The sequence below is a fragment of the Ambystoma mexicanum genome, chromosome 5p (assembly GCF_040938575.1).
Source record: "Ambystoma mexicanum isolate Mex_15411 chromosome 5p, UKY_AmexF1_1, whole genome shotgun sequence".
Classification (NCBI taxonomy): Eukaryota; Metazoa; Chordata; class Amphibia; order Caudata; family Ambystomatidae; genus Ambystoma; species Ambystoma mexicanum.
Genome location: NC_090930.1, coordinates 927345075 through 927358702, shown reverse-complemented (window position 1 = coordinate 927358702; position 13628 = coordinate 927345075). Strand labels below are relative to the sequence as shown.

At 46.8% G+C, this 13628-nt stretch overlaps 1 protein-coding gene across 3 annotated transcripts in view; it reads left to right on the top strand.

Annotated features, from left to right (window-relative positions):
* Positions 1-13628, top strand: part of LZTFL1 (leucine zipper transcription factor like 1) — a 488680-nt gene that overhangs the window by 388338 nt on the left and 86714 nt on the right. For all 3 annotated transcript variants that reach the window (XM_069613360.1, XM_069613358.1, XM_069613359.1), the window contains one exon: positions 7711-7788. In XM_069613360.1, the coding sequence (XP_069469461.1) occupies positions 7711-7788 (78 nt within the window). The remainder of the gene's footprint in view (positions 1-7710; positions 7789-13628) is intronic.

Sequence of the window (13628 nt, the reverse complement as noted above, 5' to 3'; positions counted from 1 at the left end):
CCTCCGACGTATTCCTTATCTTAGATATCTCCTTCCAGCTCTGCTGGCCTCGGAAAATTTTTCTATAGAGGGCGCTGCGCGTCGACGTCCTCCGAGTCGATGTCCCTCGACAGCCGCCGTGTCGACGTCATCCTGCCTATAAAGGCCGCGCGCAGCGTCCATTGCTCAGTTCCTTTTTTCCGCGCTTACTCAGTGCCTCGGAATACCGTTGCTCAGTTTTGTCAGGTTAATCCTATTTACCTCGAGTTATTCGATACCGTACTCGATGGCGTCTTCGTCGGAACCGACAACTCCTCGATCCGGCTTAAAAAATGCCGAGATTGTGGGAAAAAGATGTCGCTGACTGACCCTCACAGAGTTTGTCTGTGGTGTTTGGGAGCTGAATACCATTGTTCGGAGTGCGAGGACTGTATGTCCATGACAGCTAAGGCCCTGAAGGAGCGTAGGGGGAAGCTGGAGAAAGGTAAGACTTTTAAAGCTTCTTCTTCCTCGACGAAGTCGAGACATTCGTCTGCTCATCACCATTCGCGCTCCAGGTCTCGGAGTGGGTCCCATCACTCCTCGAGATCGAAGCACTCAAGAGGAGACGTCGAAGATCCCCTTCTCCGTCTTCCTCTTCCTCTGTTTCTCCAAAGAGAATCCCTTGCCCCACGAAACATAGTTCCCGGGCTGAATGGGAGGAATTCCGCAAAAATATGATGAGCGTCTTCGAGAAAGCGGCCTCGACCCCCTCGAAGACTGCCGAGAGCGATGCTCTGGTCGAAAGACCCGAAGGTCAAAAACGCCTCGAGTCGCAGTACCCGGCGAAGGAAACCTCTCGAGCGCGTCTCGAACCCTCGAGTAGGACTATGACCTCAAAACCTTCCTCGAAGGTTCCGTCGACGCCATCGACGAAGGTTCCATCGACGCCGAGGTCGGTGTCTTCGACGCCGTTGTCGAAGGGACCTTCGACACACGGGTCTGTCGACTCAACGCCAGCTTCGACACCGGCGTTGACGCCAAGAAAAGTCATGGTTACGACACACCCAGTGACTATCCCCAGGTCCTCGATGACAATGGCGTCGAGATTGTCGAGCAGAATCCCAATTCTGTCGATGTCATCGAGGCCTCCGTCTTTGTTTTCGACGCCACGCTCGAAGCCTTCGACGTCGACGACATTGACGTTTTCGAGGTCGATTATGACAAGTTCGGCACCCTCTGCCTTGGAAATGGGGTTTACACCCTTTATGAGTTCAGAACAATTGAGAACTATGTCCTCAATTATGGAAGAGGGTGAATTGTCTGAACAGGAAGACACATTTGAGTTGCAGGGACCTGTAGCCCCAATTAGAGAGGAATTTTCCTCTGAAGAACGCAGGTTAAAGGATCTTCATGATTCCTTACATGAGGCAAGTGGGTTAGACACTTCCCCTGAGGTGGAGTTTGCTAGGCCAGACCCAGGGGAGCATGCTGAAACCCCCTATAGAGCCTTAATGGCCAGGATCACAGAGTTTATGGGGTGGTCTGCACCTTCACAATCTTTCCAACAAGATGACCTCACGGATATTCTTGACAAAGGCCCAAAGGAGGATCCTGTGGGCCTTTTCATAAAGCTCTTCAGAGGAAGATTATGACGAACTGGGAAACCCCAGATGTCGTCCCGGCAGTAAATAAAAAACTGTCTACAAAATACAGGGTATCTTCTACAGACCCGGAGTTTTTGTCAAAACACCCATCCCCAGAAAGTCTGGTGGTACAGGCAGCATCTTCTACTGATGTCAAGGAGGCTTATCCTACCGTCCCACAGGACAGGGACGATAAAAAATATGATGCTATGGCAAAGAAAGTTTTTTCGGCATGTAGCATGGCGTTAAAATCTGTTAATGATACTTGCACCCTTGCTAGATTCAGCCATAGACTTTGGGAGTGTGCTTCTACAGCGGCTGACTGCATCCCAGAGGGAGAAGAAAGCGAGGCGTTCCTGAATATCATACAGGACGGTAAAGACGCTATGTGCGAAACCCTCCAGACGGGCATTGATTCAGCTGACAGTATCAGCAGAGCAATGGCGGCAAGTACAACAACCAGGAGATTCGCTTGGTTGAGAAAGTCTGGTTTTGCCCCAGATGTGCAAGCCAGGCTCTTGAACATGCCATTCGATGGCTCTTCTTTGTTCGGGAAAAAGGCGGATGACAGTTTAGAAAAACTGCAAACTTCAAAAGCAGCAGCAAAATCCCTAGGCACTGCAATCCGTCAGACACCTTTTCGTCCCACAGGAACCTCTGCGAGGGGCAAGTCCTTTCGCTTCTACTCCGCATTCGGAAGAGGTAGAGGACGACCGGCTCAAAGGGGACAAAGAAGAACTACCCGAGGTGGACGGGGTAGATATTCAAAAGCCGCAGCAACAGCAGGTGCCTCTTTACCATCTGCATCAGCCGCCCCAAAACCACTCTGAGGACTTCCCTCACAGGACACCTGTAGGAGGCAGGTTGACTCAACATCTGGCGGAATGGCAGGCAATCACGTTAGATGCTTGGGCATTGGAAACAGTTGCCCAAGGTTACTGCCTGCCTTTCCTACGCATACCTCGGAGTCATCCACCGGGGATCAGCTCTCAGAAAGCTCCAGATCCGCTCCTCTTGCAGGAAATTTTGGACCTGCTAGAGAAAGGTGCCATAGAACCGGTACCTGTAGCGGAGAGGAACAAGGGCTGGTACTCCCCTTACTTTCTCATTCCAAAGAAAGACAGAGGACTGAGACCCATCTTGGACTTGCGAGAATTGAACAAATTCCTCAGGAAAGACAAATTCAAGATGGTCACTCTTTCTCAGATCCTTCAGGCCCTTCAATTCCAGGACTGGTTGGTATCTCTGGACCTTCAGGACGCTTATTTCCATGTGCCTATCCATCTCAAACACAGGAAATACCTGAGGTTCGCAATTGGCAACTCTCATTATCAATGTAGAGTGCTGCCATTTGGGCTTACCTCCGCCCCGAGGGTCTTCACCAAGTTAATGTCGGTAGTGGCGGCAAGTCTAAGGAGGGAAGGGATTCACGTCTACACCTACCTGGACGATTGGTTGATCAGAGCTGTATCTTCGGAACAAGCTCAGATCCAGCTAAATCACGTGTGCCACTCCCTTCACAAACTGGGCTTCTCCCTCAATTTAAAGAAGTCACAAATGATACCATCGCAGAGACTCCAGTTCATAGGAGCGATCCTGGACACTTCCCTGGGAAAAGCCTCGCCACCAGAGGTGAGGGCTCAAGATATTCTACAGATGGTTACCAAATTCCAAGATGCCCAACGTCTCCCAGCCTTCGACTTTTTGAGGTTGCTAGGCCTCATGGCATCCTGCATTTTCCTAGTGCCAGAGGCTCGCCTGAGAATGAGAGCCCTCCAGTGGACACTGAGGACTCAGTGGTCACAATTCTCCGGGAGAATGACAGATCTTCTTCAGGTTCCCGACAGGGTGGCTCGAGACCTTCAGTGGTGGGCCTGTCAGGAGAACATTCTGAAAGGAGAACAATTTTGGCAACCCTGGCCGGAGATAACAGTAGTCACGGACGCCTCACTCACGGAGTGTGGAGCCCACGCCAACGACTTGACCATCAGCGGTCGTTGGTCTCCATCGGGACTACATATCAACCTGTTAGAGCTGAGAGCCATAAGACTTGCGCTGAAGGCGTTCCTGCCAGCTGTACAAGGGAAAAATGTCCTGATAATGACGGACAACACGGTGGCCATGCATTACCTCAACAAAAGAGGAGGCGTAGGATCACTACCCCTCTGCAGAGAGGCGATGCAGCTCTGGTTTTGGGCAATCCAAGAAGGAATCTCTCTATCGGCAGTTCACCTAGCCGGAGAGAAGAACTTGACAGCGGACGCTCTGAGCAGGCAGAGCACAGTCTCCCACGAGTGGGAGCTAGCTCGGGAAGTCCTTCAAGAGATCTTCGCCCTTTGGGGAACCCCTCAGGTGGATCTGTTCGCCACCAGCCTCAACAGGAAATGCGATCTGTTCTGCTCAAGGGAATTTCCTCCGAGAGGAGCTCTGGGAGATGCGTTCATAGTGGACTGGGAGTTTCCGCTTCTGTACGCGTTCCCACCGGTCCCCGCCATTCCTCAAATGATCAGGAGGTTGAGAAGATTCCGGAGAACCATGATCCTAATTGCCCCGGATTGGGCCAGGAGAACGTGGTACCCGGACCTTCTAGACTTGTCCATCTGCCCTCCAATTCGACTTCCACTCAGAGAGAGCCTACTCTCACAAAAGGGAGGTCAGGTTCTCCATCCAGACATCAAAACCCTCAACCTTCACCCTTGGCTTCTGAAAGGCTGAGGTACAAGTATTGGGACCTCCCTGATGATGTTATGGAGGTGTTGCTTTCGGCAAGGAGGCCAGCAACAAAGTCTTTATACCGCTGCCGTTGGAACAGATTTTGCAGCTGGTGTAGAGAACAGAATATCGACCCCTTTTCATGTGGTACACCAATGGTTTTGTCCTTCCTACTATATTTGGCGAATTCAGGCCTTCAAGTTGGCACCATTAAGGGCTATCGCGCAGCGCTATCCATCTTTAAGCGCACTGCGGAAGAACCATCCTATTTCAAGTTACCCTTGGTAATACAGTTTCGAAAGGGGTTAACCAATGTTTATCCCCCAAGACCATTCCAAGTTCCCCTATGGGATTTAAACTTAGTCCTAACTTTCCTGATGGGCACACCTTTCAAACCACTCGATTCTTGTTCGTTAAGATTCCTTACCCTTAAAACTGTTTTATTAATAGCACTTACATCTGCTAGAAGGGTGAGCGAATTACAAGCTCTTTCTTGTAAACCCCCTCATACAATCTTTCACAAAGACAAAGTTGTCCTGCAAGTGAAGCCTAATTTCCTCCCAAAGGTGGTTTCTGAATTCTATATCACTCAGAAGATTACCCTACCATCTTTCTATCCTCCTCCTCATTCAGGGAAAGAGGAAGAGAGGTTACACAGGCTAGACCCTAGAAGGGCTTTAAGTTTTTACATCAGTAGACTAGCCAGGATAAGACAGGCAGACCAGCTGTTTGTAGGTTACACAGGTCACAAGCTGGGGTTAGCAATAACTAAGCAGACCATTTCCAGATGGATCATTCTAGCCATTCTGGAATGTTATAAACTGGCAGGGAAAGAGCCCCCTCAAAACCTTAGGGCTCATTCGACCAGAGGTATTGCAGCTTCATCGGCCCTCAAAAGAGGTGTGCCGGTTAAAGACATCTGTGCGGCCGCTACATGGTCGTCTATCCATACCTTTACACGATTTTACAACTTGGATTCCTCCTCCAGTCAAGAGACTAGGTTTGGAAGGGCTGTACTGCACTCTATTCATCAATAGAAGACAGCGTGAAGTCAGTACTCCCTCCTCCAATGATAGAATACTGCTATGGGAGCCTATCTAAGATAAGGAATACGTCGGAGGACACGATCCCTTCGAAGAACAAGTTACTTCTTACCTTGTAACGTTCTTTCGACGGGATGTTCCTCCGACGTATTCCTTATCGACCCTCCCATCCATCCCCGCAGTTCTACTTCCCTTGTTGTTGCAGCTTACGCTCCTTCAGGGTGATTAGTCTAGTCCAGAAAGAATTATTGTGGGCTACAAAACGGAACTGAGCAACGGACGCTGCGCGCGGCCTTTATAGGCAGGATGACGTCGACGCCGATACGGCGGCTGTCGAGGGACATCGACTTGCCGGACGTCGAAGTGCAGCGCCCTCTAGAGAAAAATTTTCAGAGGCCAGCAGAGCTGGAAGGAGATATCTAAGATAAGGAATTCGTCGGAGGAACATCCCGTCGAAAGAACGTTACAAGGTAAGAAGTAACTTGTTCTTCTTACCAAAGGTGGTTTCTGAGTTCCATCTAAATCTGTCAATCTCGCTGCCTGTCTTCTTCCCAAACCCGGCTTCGGAAGCTGAGAGGGTTTTGCATTGCCTGGATGTTAGAAGAGCTCTTAAGTTCTAGCTGGACAGAACATCTGAATTTAGGAGTTCTTCTCAACTATTGGTGACCTTTGGTAACCCGCAAGGCAAGCAGGCCTCCAAAGCGACTATCTCCAGATGGATTACGGCCTGTATTACGGAGTCCTACACTAGTCAGGGTCTCCAGCCTCCTAAAGGGATTCATGCACATCTGGTACGGGGCAAGGCAGCTGCTGTTGCCTTTCAAAAGAATGTCCCCTGGGAGACCATCGCGAAAGCGGCTACTTGGGCTTCCCCATCAGCTTTTTGTAAACATTACTGCTTGGACCTGAGCTCCAGATCTGATGGTCAGTTTGGCCAGGCTGTGCTGAAAACCCTTTTTCAGTAAGGGGTTTCCATCCACCCGTAGTTCCTGTGAGGAGTGCTTGGGAATCTCCCATAAGTATGTGGGAAAGGGGACGGGACGTAGGAGTATAACCAGGTTACTCACCGTAGTGACCACCTTACTCCTATTCCATAGTCCCCTTTCCTCCATACGCCCGCCCGCCGTCCCCTCTAGTAAGGTTCCTCTATTATTGCTTAAGTCTCTGACCGGCGATAGAAAAGGACTGATGGGCGATGCGCTGGGCAGAGCTAAGAAGGGTGGGTTTACGGCTGCGTGCGGTACCCCGCGTAAAAAGAGAGGAAGGACACATTTTTGAAAAATGTGATGCTTTTTACAAAGTGCTCCGGTCCCGTCCCACTGGACGGAGGGCTGTCCCATAAGTATGGAGGAAAGGGGACTATGGACTAGGAGTAAGGTGGTCACTACAGTGAGTAACCTGGTTATTTTTTGATGTTGGCAATTGGTATACTGTTTAATTATTTGTACTGTGTTCTAGTGTCTGGCCGCCTTCTTCTCTTATGTATTGTGCCTATCGCTAGGAAGTGAACCTGTAATATAGTGAAGTGGGTTGTGTCTTATTGTCAGTTTAATACATGTGCTAAGTAGTCATTTCTGTTCTGCCTATTCCTTTAAGCACTCTCTGAACTAAAGTGTGTGTGTGCACGTTAAGGTTTGTGGTTTTACAGTCCTCACCAGAAGGTTGTACAAAAAAGGATTGAATACTCTTCCCATCTCCCGCCGCTGTCCACCTCTTTCCCTTTCATCGAGCAGCTCCTTAATTTGTCAGACCGTTTCACCACCCCCTGTGCGCCCTTTCACTGCTGCACCTTATACCCCTCCCCTCCACCAGGAACCTTTGCCCATGACATTGAATGCTTGCAGTGCTTTTGATCATTAAAGTCAACCCGCAGGCTCCACCTCCTACACATTGAAGGTGCACCCACCTACCTTAATATTATCGGGCCCAGCAAAGCACAACCTCCCTACCACATCTCTGTAATTACTGACTTCTAACTGTAAATGTCCCACCATAGCCATCTGGTTCTGACTTGTTCTATATTTGGCCCCAGTTGATATGTGAGCTGATCTCCATCACCTGGTCATGTGCCAAACATCCATGTATGAAAATCTTTTGCAAGGCACAAACTGCCCAGTATACTGTTTACTATTTGTGTTACTGTTTGAAGAGACTGTGTCCGTACATACAAAATAAAAACATACTGTTTTAGGTGCTTAATCTGGCCTGAGGCATGCTGACCTTATTGCAACAGTGAGCTTTACATCTTAAGGACCCAGAAAGTAATGCTGCAGAACAAGCAAATAACTGTCTACACAACGCTTATAGGGGAGATGCTGCATAATTTATTTTTCTGTTCAATTTTGTAACAGGCAACCAGTGCATTGGATGAGAAAGTGAAATTGGAGCGAACTCTGAAAGAGCTACAGAAGATTCAAGGAGATTATAAGGTACAGAGGATTGAAAGTTCGTTTTTTTTTATTGTGCTCTCTCGTGGAGTTCATTGTCCAAAGAATTATGTAGTGGGTTGCAAACAGTGGCAGTTTTCAGCACAGAAATACGGTTTGGGAAATGTCCATTTCTAGCATTCTCCCCTTTCTTTAAACCTGCTGTGAAATGTTGAATAATGTTTTGATCTATATGGGAGGTTTCGACTCTCGCATATATTTATTTACTAATAGTTACGTGAGCTCTGAATTGTGCTGTAGGTAACTTTAGGAGACGTTTTCTTTTAAAGAGGGTATTTCATGCTATGCTATTTTTAGATGGTCGTACTCAATAAGTAGGCCCAGGAACCTAAATAACAGGAAACACCTTGCCATTTTAAGATCCTGAGCATATTAACCACTTGTGACCAGTTAACCTATTGCATGCATAGAAAACCTAGTGGGTTTGCAAGTTTCTTCATACATACATACATACATTATATGACTATGAATAATGGGGGATAACTCTCTTCTCTGCTTAGACATAGGCCTTACCCTTGTTAACATGTACAGGCTTCAAACTGTTAGGCAGCTGGTGCATGTTTACTTAGTTTGCATTTCTTAGTATGAGTCTACTACATAGAGGCCCGTGGAGTGGATCCAACGTATGAGAACCTTCTCTGGCTGCCATAGAAAGAGAGCTGGAGATGCCAATACGTTTTTTTCTTTAATTTTTTTTTTGTGCTCTAATTTCTTCATTAAAATGTCTGCTATGAAATGTCTTTTAAGAACTATATGCAGATATTTAAAACTGTATACGGATAATGTTCTGCTAAAAAACGACAAGCAAAATACCCCCCAACACCCATAGCAACAGCAGCTGTTTAATGAAGGGCCCTTTTAGCCATGGAGCTTCCACATAATGCGACTACTTTTTTCAATAATTAACTCTGAAAATCAACAGTACATTTATATCCCATTAAAATGCAGTATTTCCCTATTGATGAATTGAAAGCTAGTGACTCATCTAAACTGTCATGCAAAAATTAAGTGTGAGGCAGGCATGGTATCAAGAGAGTTTAGCAAAGGGCACCGGACCACCTCTCAAGTGGTGCTGTTTGTTTCCGCCTCCTTTCAACACAGAGTCTGTAACAGAGACTTTTGAGACTGCTCCTCCTCTTTCTTTCCTCCTGTTTGTCTTGGGGATACCTTTAGCCGACATGTCTTCTGTTTTCTTCCTGCATTTCTGGCACCCTCTTGTTTCGATCTTTTCCTTCTTGCACACTTTCTTTCTCTCTTATAACTTTCTATGTCACTCTTTGGCCCACATGATCTCTCCTTTCACCTCCAATTTAGTGTTATGCGGATGGCACATAGCTGTCTTTCAGGCTACCCTCGACCTCTTCTTTCTCCTCGCTCTTTCCAGTTGAGCCATTGTTCCAGAGATTTGGGGGTAGATCCCTATGCCCTGCAGGTACCTCCCTCTGGAACAGCCTCTATCTTGAACTGGATCTCCTTAAGTTCCAGAAACTCATCAAGACCTTCCTTTTCGCCTCCTCTTTCTCTCTCCCCTGCTAACCTCCTCCTCCTCTCCTTACTTCTTTCCCTCCTTTATCTTCCCCAACCTACTCCACTCGCTGACTGGTCGCCTGGTGCACCTCCAGAGTCAAATGGGTCCCAGGCTCCCCTGCCAGTCCTGCAGTTGCTCTGGTCCTCTGCACTACTGCATTATGCTCCACGAGAGGGGCAACCACTCTGCACTTAACCCTGGCCCCTGCAGGACTGGGCGCACTTGCTCCCCCACCCCATCCTTCGCACTTCCTGTCCCTGCACACTTCACCACCCTGAATGTACTATGCCTAGTAAGTCTGTCCTGTCTTCCCTCTGTCACCGTTCCCTAGCGAGGGCCTAGTACTGTAGTTTATTGTACGATCCTTTCCGTCCCCCACCCCCTTTCTCTCCTCACTCTGTCATGCACTTGCACTAGGAGATATGCCTCTGGCCTAGAATGATAGTTGTTATTGTTTGATTATTCGGAATCTTCAAGGCCTAAGAATGACTGTTATCCCTTGTTCCCTTTCCCGCCTTGAAGCACTTCACTTGTGTATAAGCGCTTTACAAATAAACAATTATAATTAAGCATTCAGAAACTAACTGGTTGACGCGCTGTATCGGGAGTGCTCGCCGGCTTCAATACTGTGGTCAGGGTCTCACACCCAGCCCCTCAGACACCTCTCGCACCTGGACTCCACCCAGGGCAACAAGCATCTGCTTGGCCATGGCCCACAGGACTGCATACAGCCCAGACCGGCTCCTTGGAGACACGGCTCCCTCGCCACGCTGCAACCCCTACTGAACACCGGGTCAGTGTCTCTGCGTTCTGCTCTCCTGCAGACTCCTCAGGGTCTTCCTGCTGCAGCTTCCTGGCCTCCAGCTTCCACGGCTTGCTCAGCACCCATGGCTCACTCTGCATCTCTGGAAAGACTTCACTTTTTATACTTTGGTCAGTGTTCAATAAGAGTCAGGTGTGCATAGCTGCTGTCAAGTGCCTGACTCTGCTTGTCCTCATTAAAGGGATATGTAGGCAGTGTAGTAGGCCTCTCCATTCATCTTCCTCCTTGCAGTACTGTAGGGGCTTTTACCACAGGTAATCTTTCTTATTCGCAGACACCTCTTCCTCATCTCAGTATATTTTGGAAATGGGGGCGGGGGGACCAGTACAAGACTGATGATGACTCTTGTAGGGTGAGAGATAATAGGGTGATTATAAGTGGGGGTAAAAGGGAAACACCCAGGTCTGTGTTTGTGTACCCTGGATAATTCCCCTTTTCCCGCGGATAACATTGAATGGATGGGTTGGTGTTGGCAACACGCCCTGCGATCTGAGGTATGGGTAAACAAAAGTCAGCCTCAAGGCTAAAAAGGTGGCCTCTCTATTTCCCTGCTCTTGCCACACTACTATGGTTAGGCTTCCTTTTCCAATCAGAAAGATATAGACCTGAATATCCTATAAAGAATTCAGGGATATCTTCCTCATATCGTTATAGTAGGATACCCTGTATCGGCTGAGGGTTTCCCATGTTTGTTCCCCCGGATTCCCCTACCCAGGTGATCCTCCCTGGCTTGTCCACGGCCAAGGTTGGGATCCAAAAGCGATGGCCCACCCCTGGCCACCTGACTAGAGGAATCTCAGGGTTTTAATGGGAATACCCCCAGGCTTCTCACAGAAGGTAGTGTGTGCCACTTTAAAACTACCATGCATGAAATAAATGTGTTCCTCAAACTTAGGAAACAACAAATAATGAACAATATACAGTCAAGATGAATCTAACAAACGGGACAAATATAAATCAGCGAAAGATGAGCATTTATTTATAATATATCATATTGAATAGTAACGACAGTGGAATTTATAAAATACAGATTATCTACTACAAATTCCCACCATTACGTAAACAAAAAGAACCTTCTTATCACGGTTCAATGCAACACCCACTCTACTCTTTATACACTGTGAGGGGTCTGAAATGGAAGCCGGACACTGGTAAAGATTTTTAATAAAAATGAGTTGAGAAATGCCTCTGTAACCCTATGGTAAAAAGGAGTTTCCCTACCTAACAACCAAAAACTAAGGATCTGTCTGTGTCAAGATGTTAATGACTGAAAAGCCAAGGTGGAAGACCCTGGACCCAGAGGGTGGTTCCCTTCCCCTGGGTTCAAAGTGGATGGCAAAATCTCTTTTATTAACGGTTCCTTTTGCCTCTCTCCTGGATTCACAATGTTCCTGTTAGGCAACAAGTTCAGCAATAGTCATTATTTAATACAAGTGTCTCTTTTTTATGGCAAACACTAAGTAACATTTAGTATTTCTTGTAGCTTTGCAACTCTACTGGTATACTCCCCTGCCAGGACTTCTCTTATGGTTTCACTTGCGTGGTATCCTTCTGTTGCTAGGACTTCTTATGTGTTTTAATTGCCTGGTATCTTTTCCTTGCCAGGTCTTCTTATGCATTCTCAGTATCACCAATATTGTATATACCACCTTTGGTTTGGTATGTCTTTCTATAGTAATTTTTCTTCAAGCTTTGCCCCACATTTGCATCTCATGCATCCATATCTCATTGGGGGTTGAATCTGTACTTTTGCCTTTTATGCATTCAACAAGCTTCTTGTATTTTAGGATTTAGCAAACTCATTACATTCAAATGATCGTTGGTGCAGTTTCTGTAACACTTCAGGGTCCACAATAGCTTTGGTTCAACTCACTGGTTCTCTCCAGTGTCTCTGGTCCTGCTCGTGTTTCAGCTGGGTTGCTCTTCTGCTCGCCTCCCACTCTAGGTCATGCAGACGTCCTTCCGACTTCCCTTGAATCTCTGCGGTCACACGCCTGCTTCCTTTAAGGCCCCATTCTGGAGAAGAGTGCTTCTTTGAGCTGCCGAGGGCCCAGGAACTGCGATCTCTTTCTGCCTCAATAGATTCCTCTTCTTTGCACACTGGTACATGTCTCTTGTGTCCTGAAGACCCTTCACAGAAGCCAACTTCTTCTCCTGCACTGCTTGGGTCATAAATAGATTTTTGACCCAACAAATATGGGGAAGAGATTTCTTTACTTATTATACAAGGGAGAACAGACAATTGACAATAGGCAATTAAGGTCTTGCAAATTGGAGAGTCTTCCTCAGGGAAAAGGGGCTTGGGTATTAGATGGTGAATGTCTAATGGCATGGCACACCAGCCAAATACCATGTAACAATTTCCACTCCATTTCAAGGGTAACGGGAATAAGCATTGACCCGCAAATATGAAATGGTTTTCATCTTAAGTACCTTGAATGGACAAATGTGCAACATTTATCAATAGAGAAAGTAACATTGTAGATAACCACGCTAGTACTGGTAATATCTGGATCGCCTAGCACCCATACACAGAATCCTTATTAGTGTAGCAGAGAAGGCCTGTAGCAGTTGAGTATAGGTATATTAAAGGTATATTGAAGCATGTTTCTTTGGAAGCTGGTGAGGATAAGGAAAACTCAAGGCACCTAAAAATCCCATCTGGGAATAATGCCCAAACAAGGCTCCCAACCTTTGTGTCCTAGAGACCAGCCTAAGGTTGCAGCTGATATCACCCCAGGAGACCCTGAAGTCATATCATATGGGAGATCAGTTCAGACCCAGAAGTCAAAAATTCAGAATGCAAGGGAGCTGCTTATTGTTTGCGAATGTGGCTGGTTAGGGCACTGGTGGTTGCTCAAACACATTTTAAAAGTGTTGAAAACGAGGAAAAAGACTCTGGTAGATGGCTGGATAAATTATTTAGTTGCATTATCTGTATTTGAGAGTGTTATACTAAGAAAAAGACTGTGCTGTTTTTATATATATATATATATTATATATATATAGTCATCCTTTAATTATCTATATGGGTGATTTCTTAATATATTAATATATCTGCTACTTGGCTCTGGTTTGGATCTATGATTGTGCGCAATTGGTTTGTGGGTTTTGTGTTTAAAAAAAATCTTTCTTTTTTTCTTTGTTTTTATTGTGTTATTGCAGTTTCACAATGTTCAATAATATTGTTTTACTTAATTGTATGGCACCTCCCAGGTCCAACTTGGGTCTGTCCTCTCATCTATCTCTACCTGTGATGTTCTCCAGGGGTCTAACCTCTCTCCCTGGCTGTTCAACCAATACCTGGCACTTCTTGCCCACCACATTGCTGCTCTCTGTCCCAACTTTCAGTGCTATGGAGACGACATTCAGCTAATTTTCAGGCTCTCTTCCGCCACCTCTTCTCCTTCTTTCATCTCTGACTGTCATTGTGCCGCCAATGATATCTGCTTTAATGCCAGTAAGACGGAG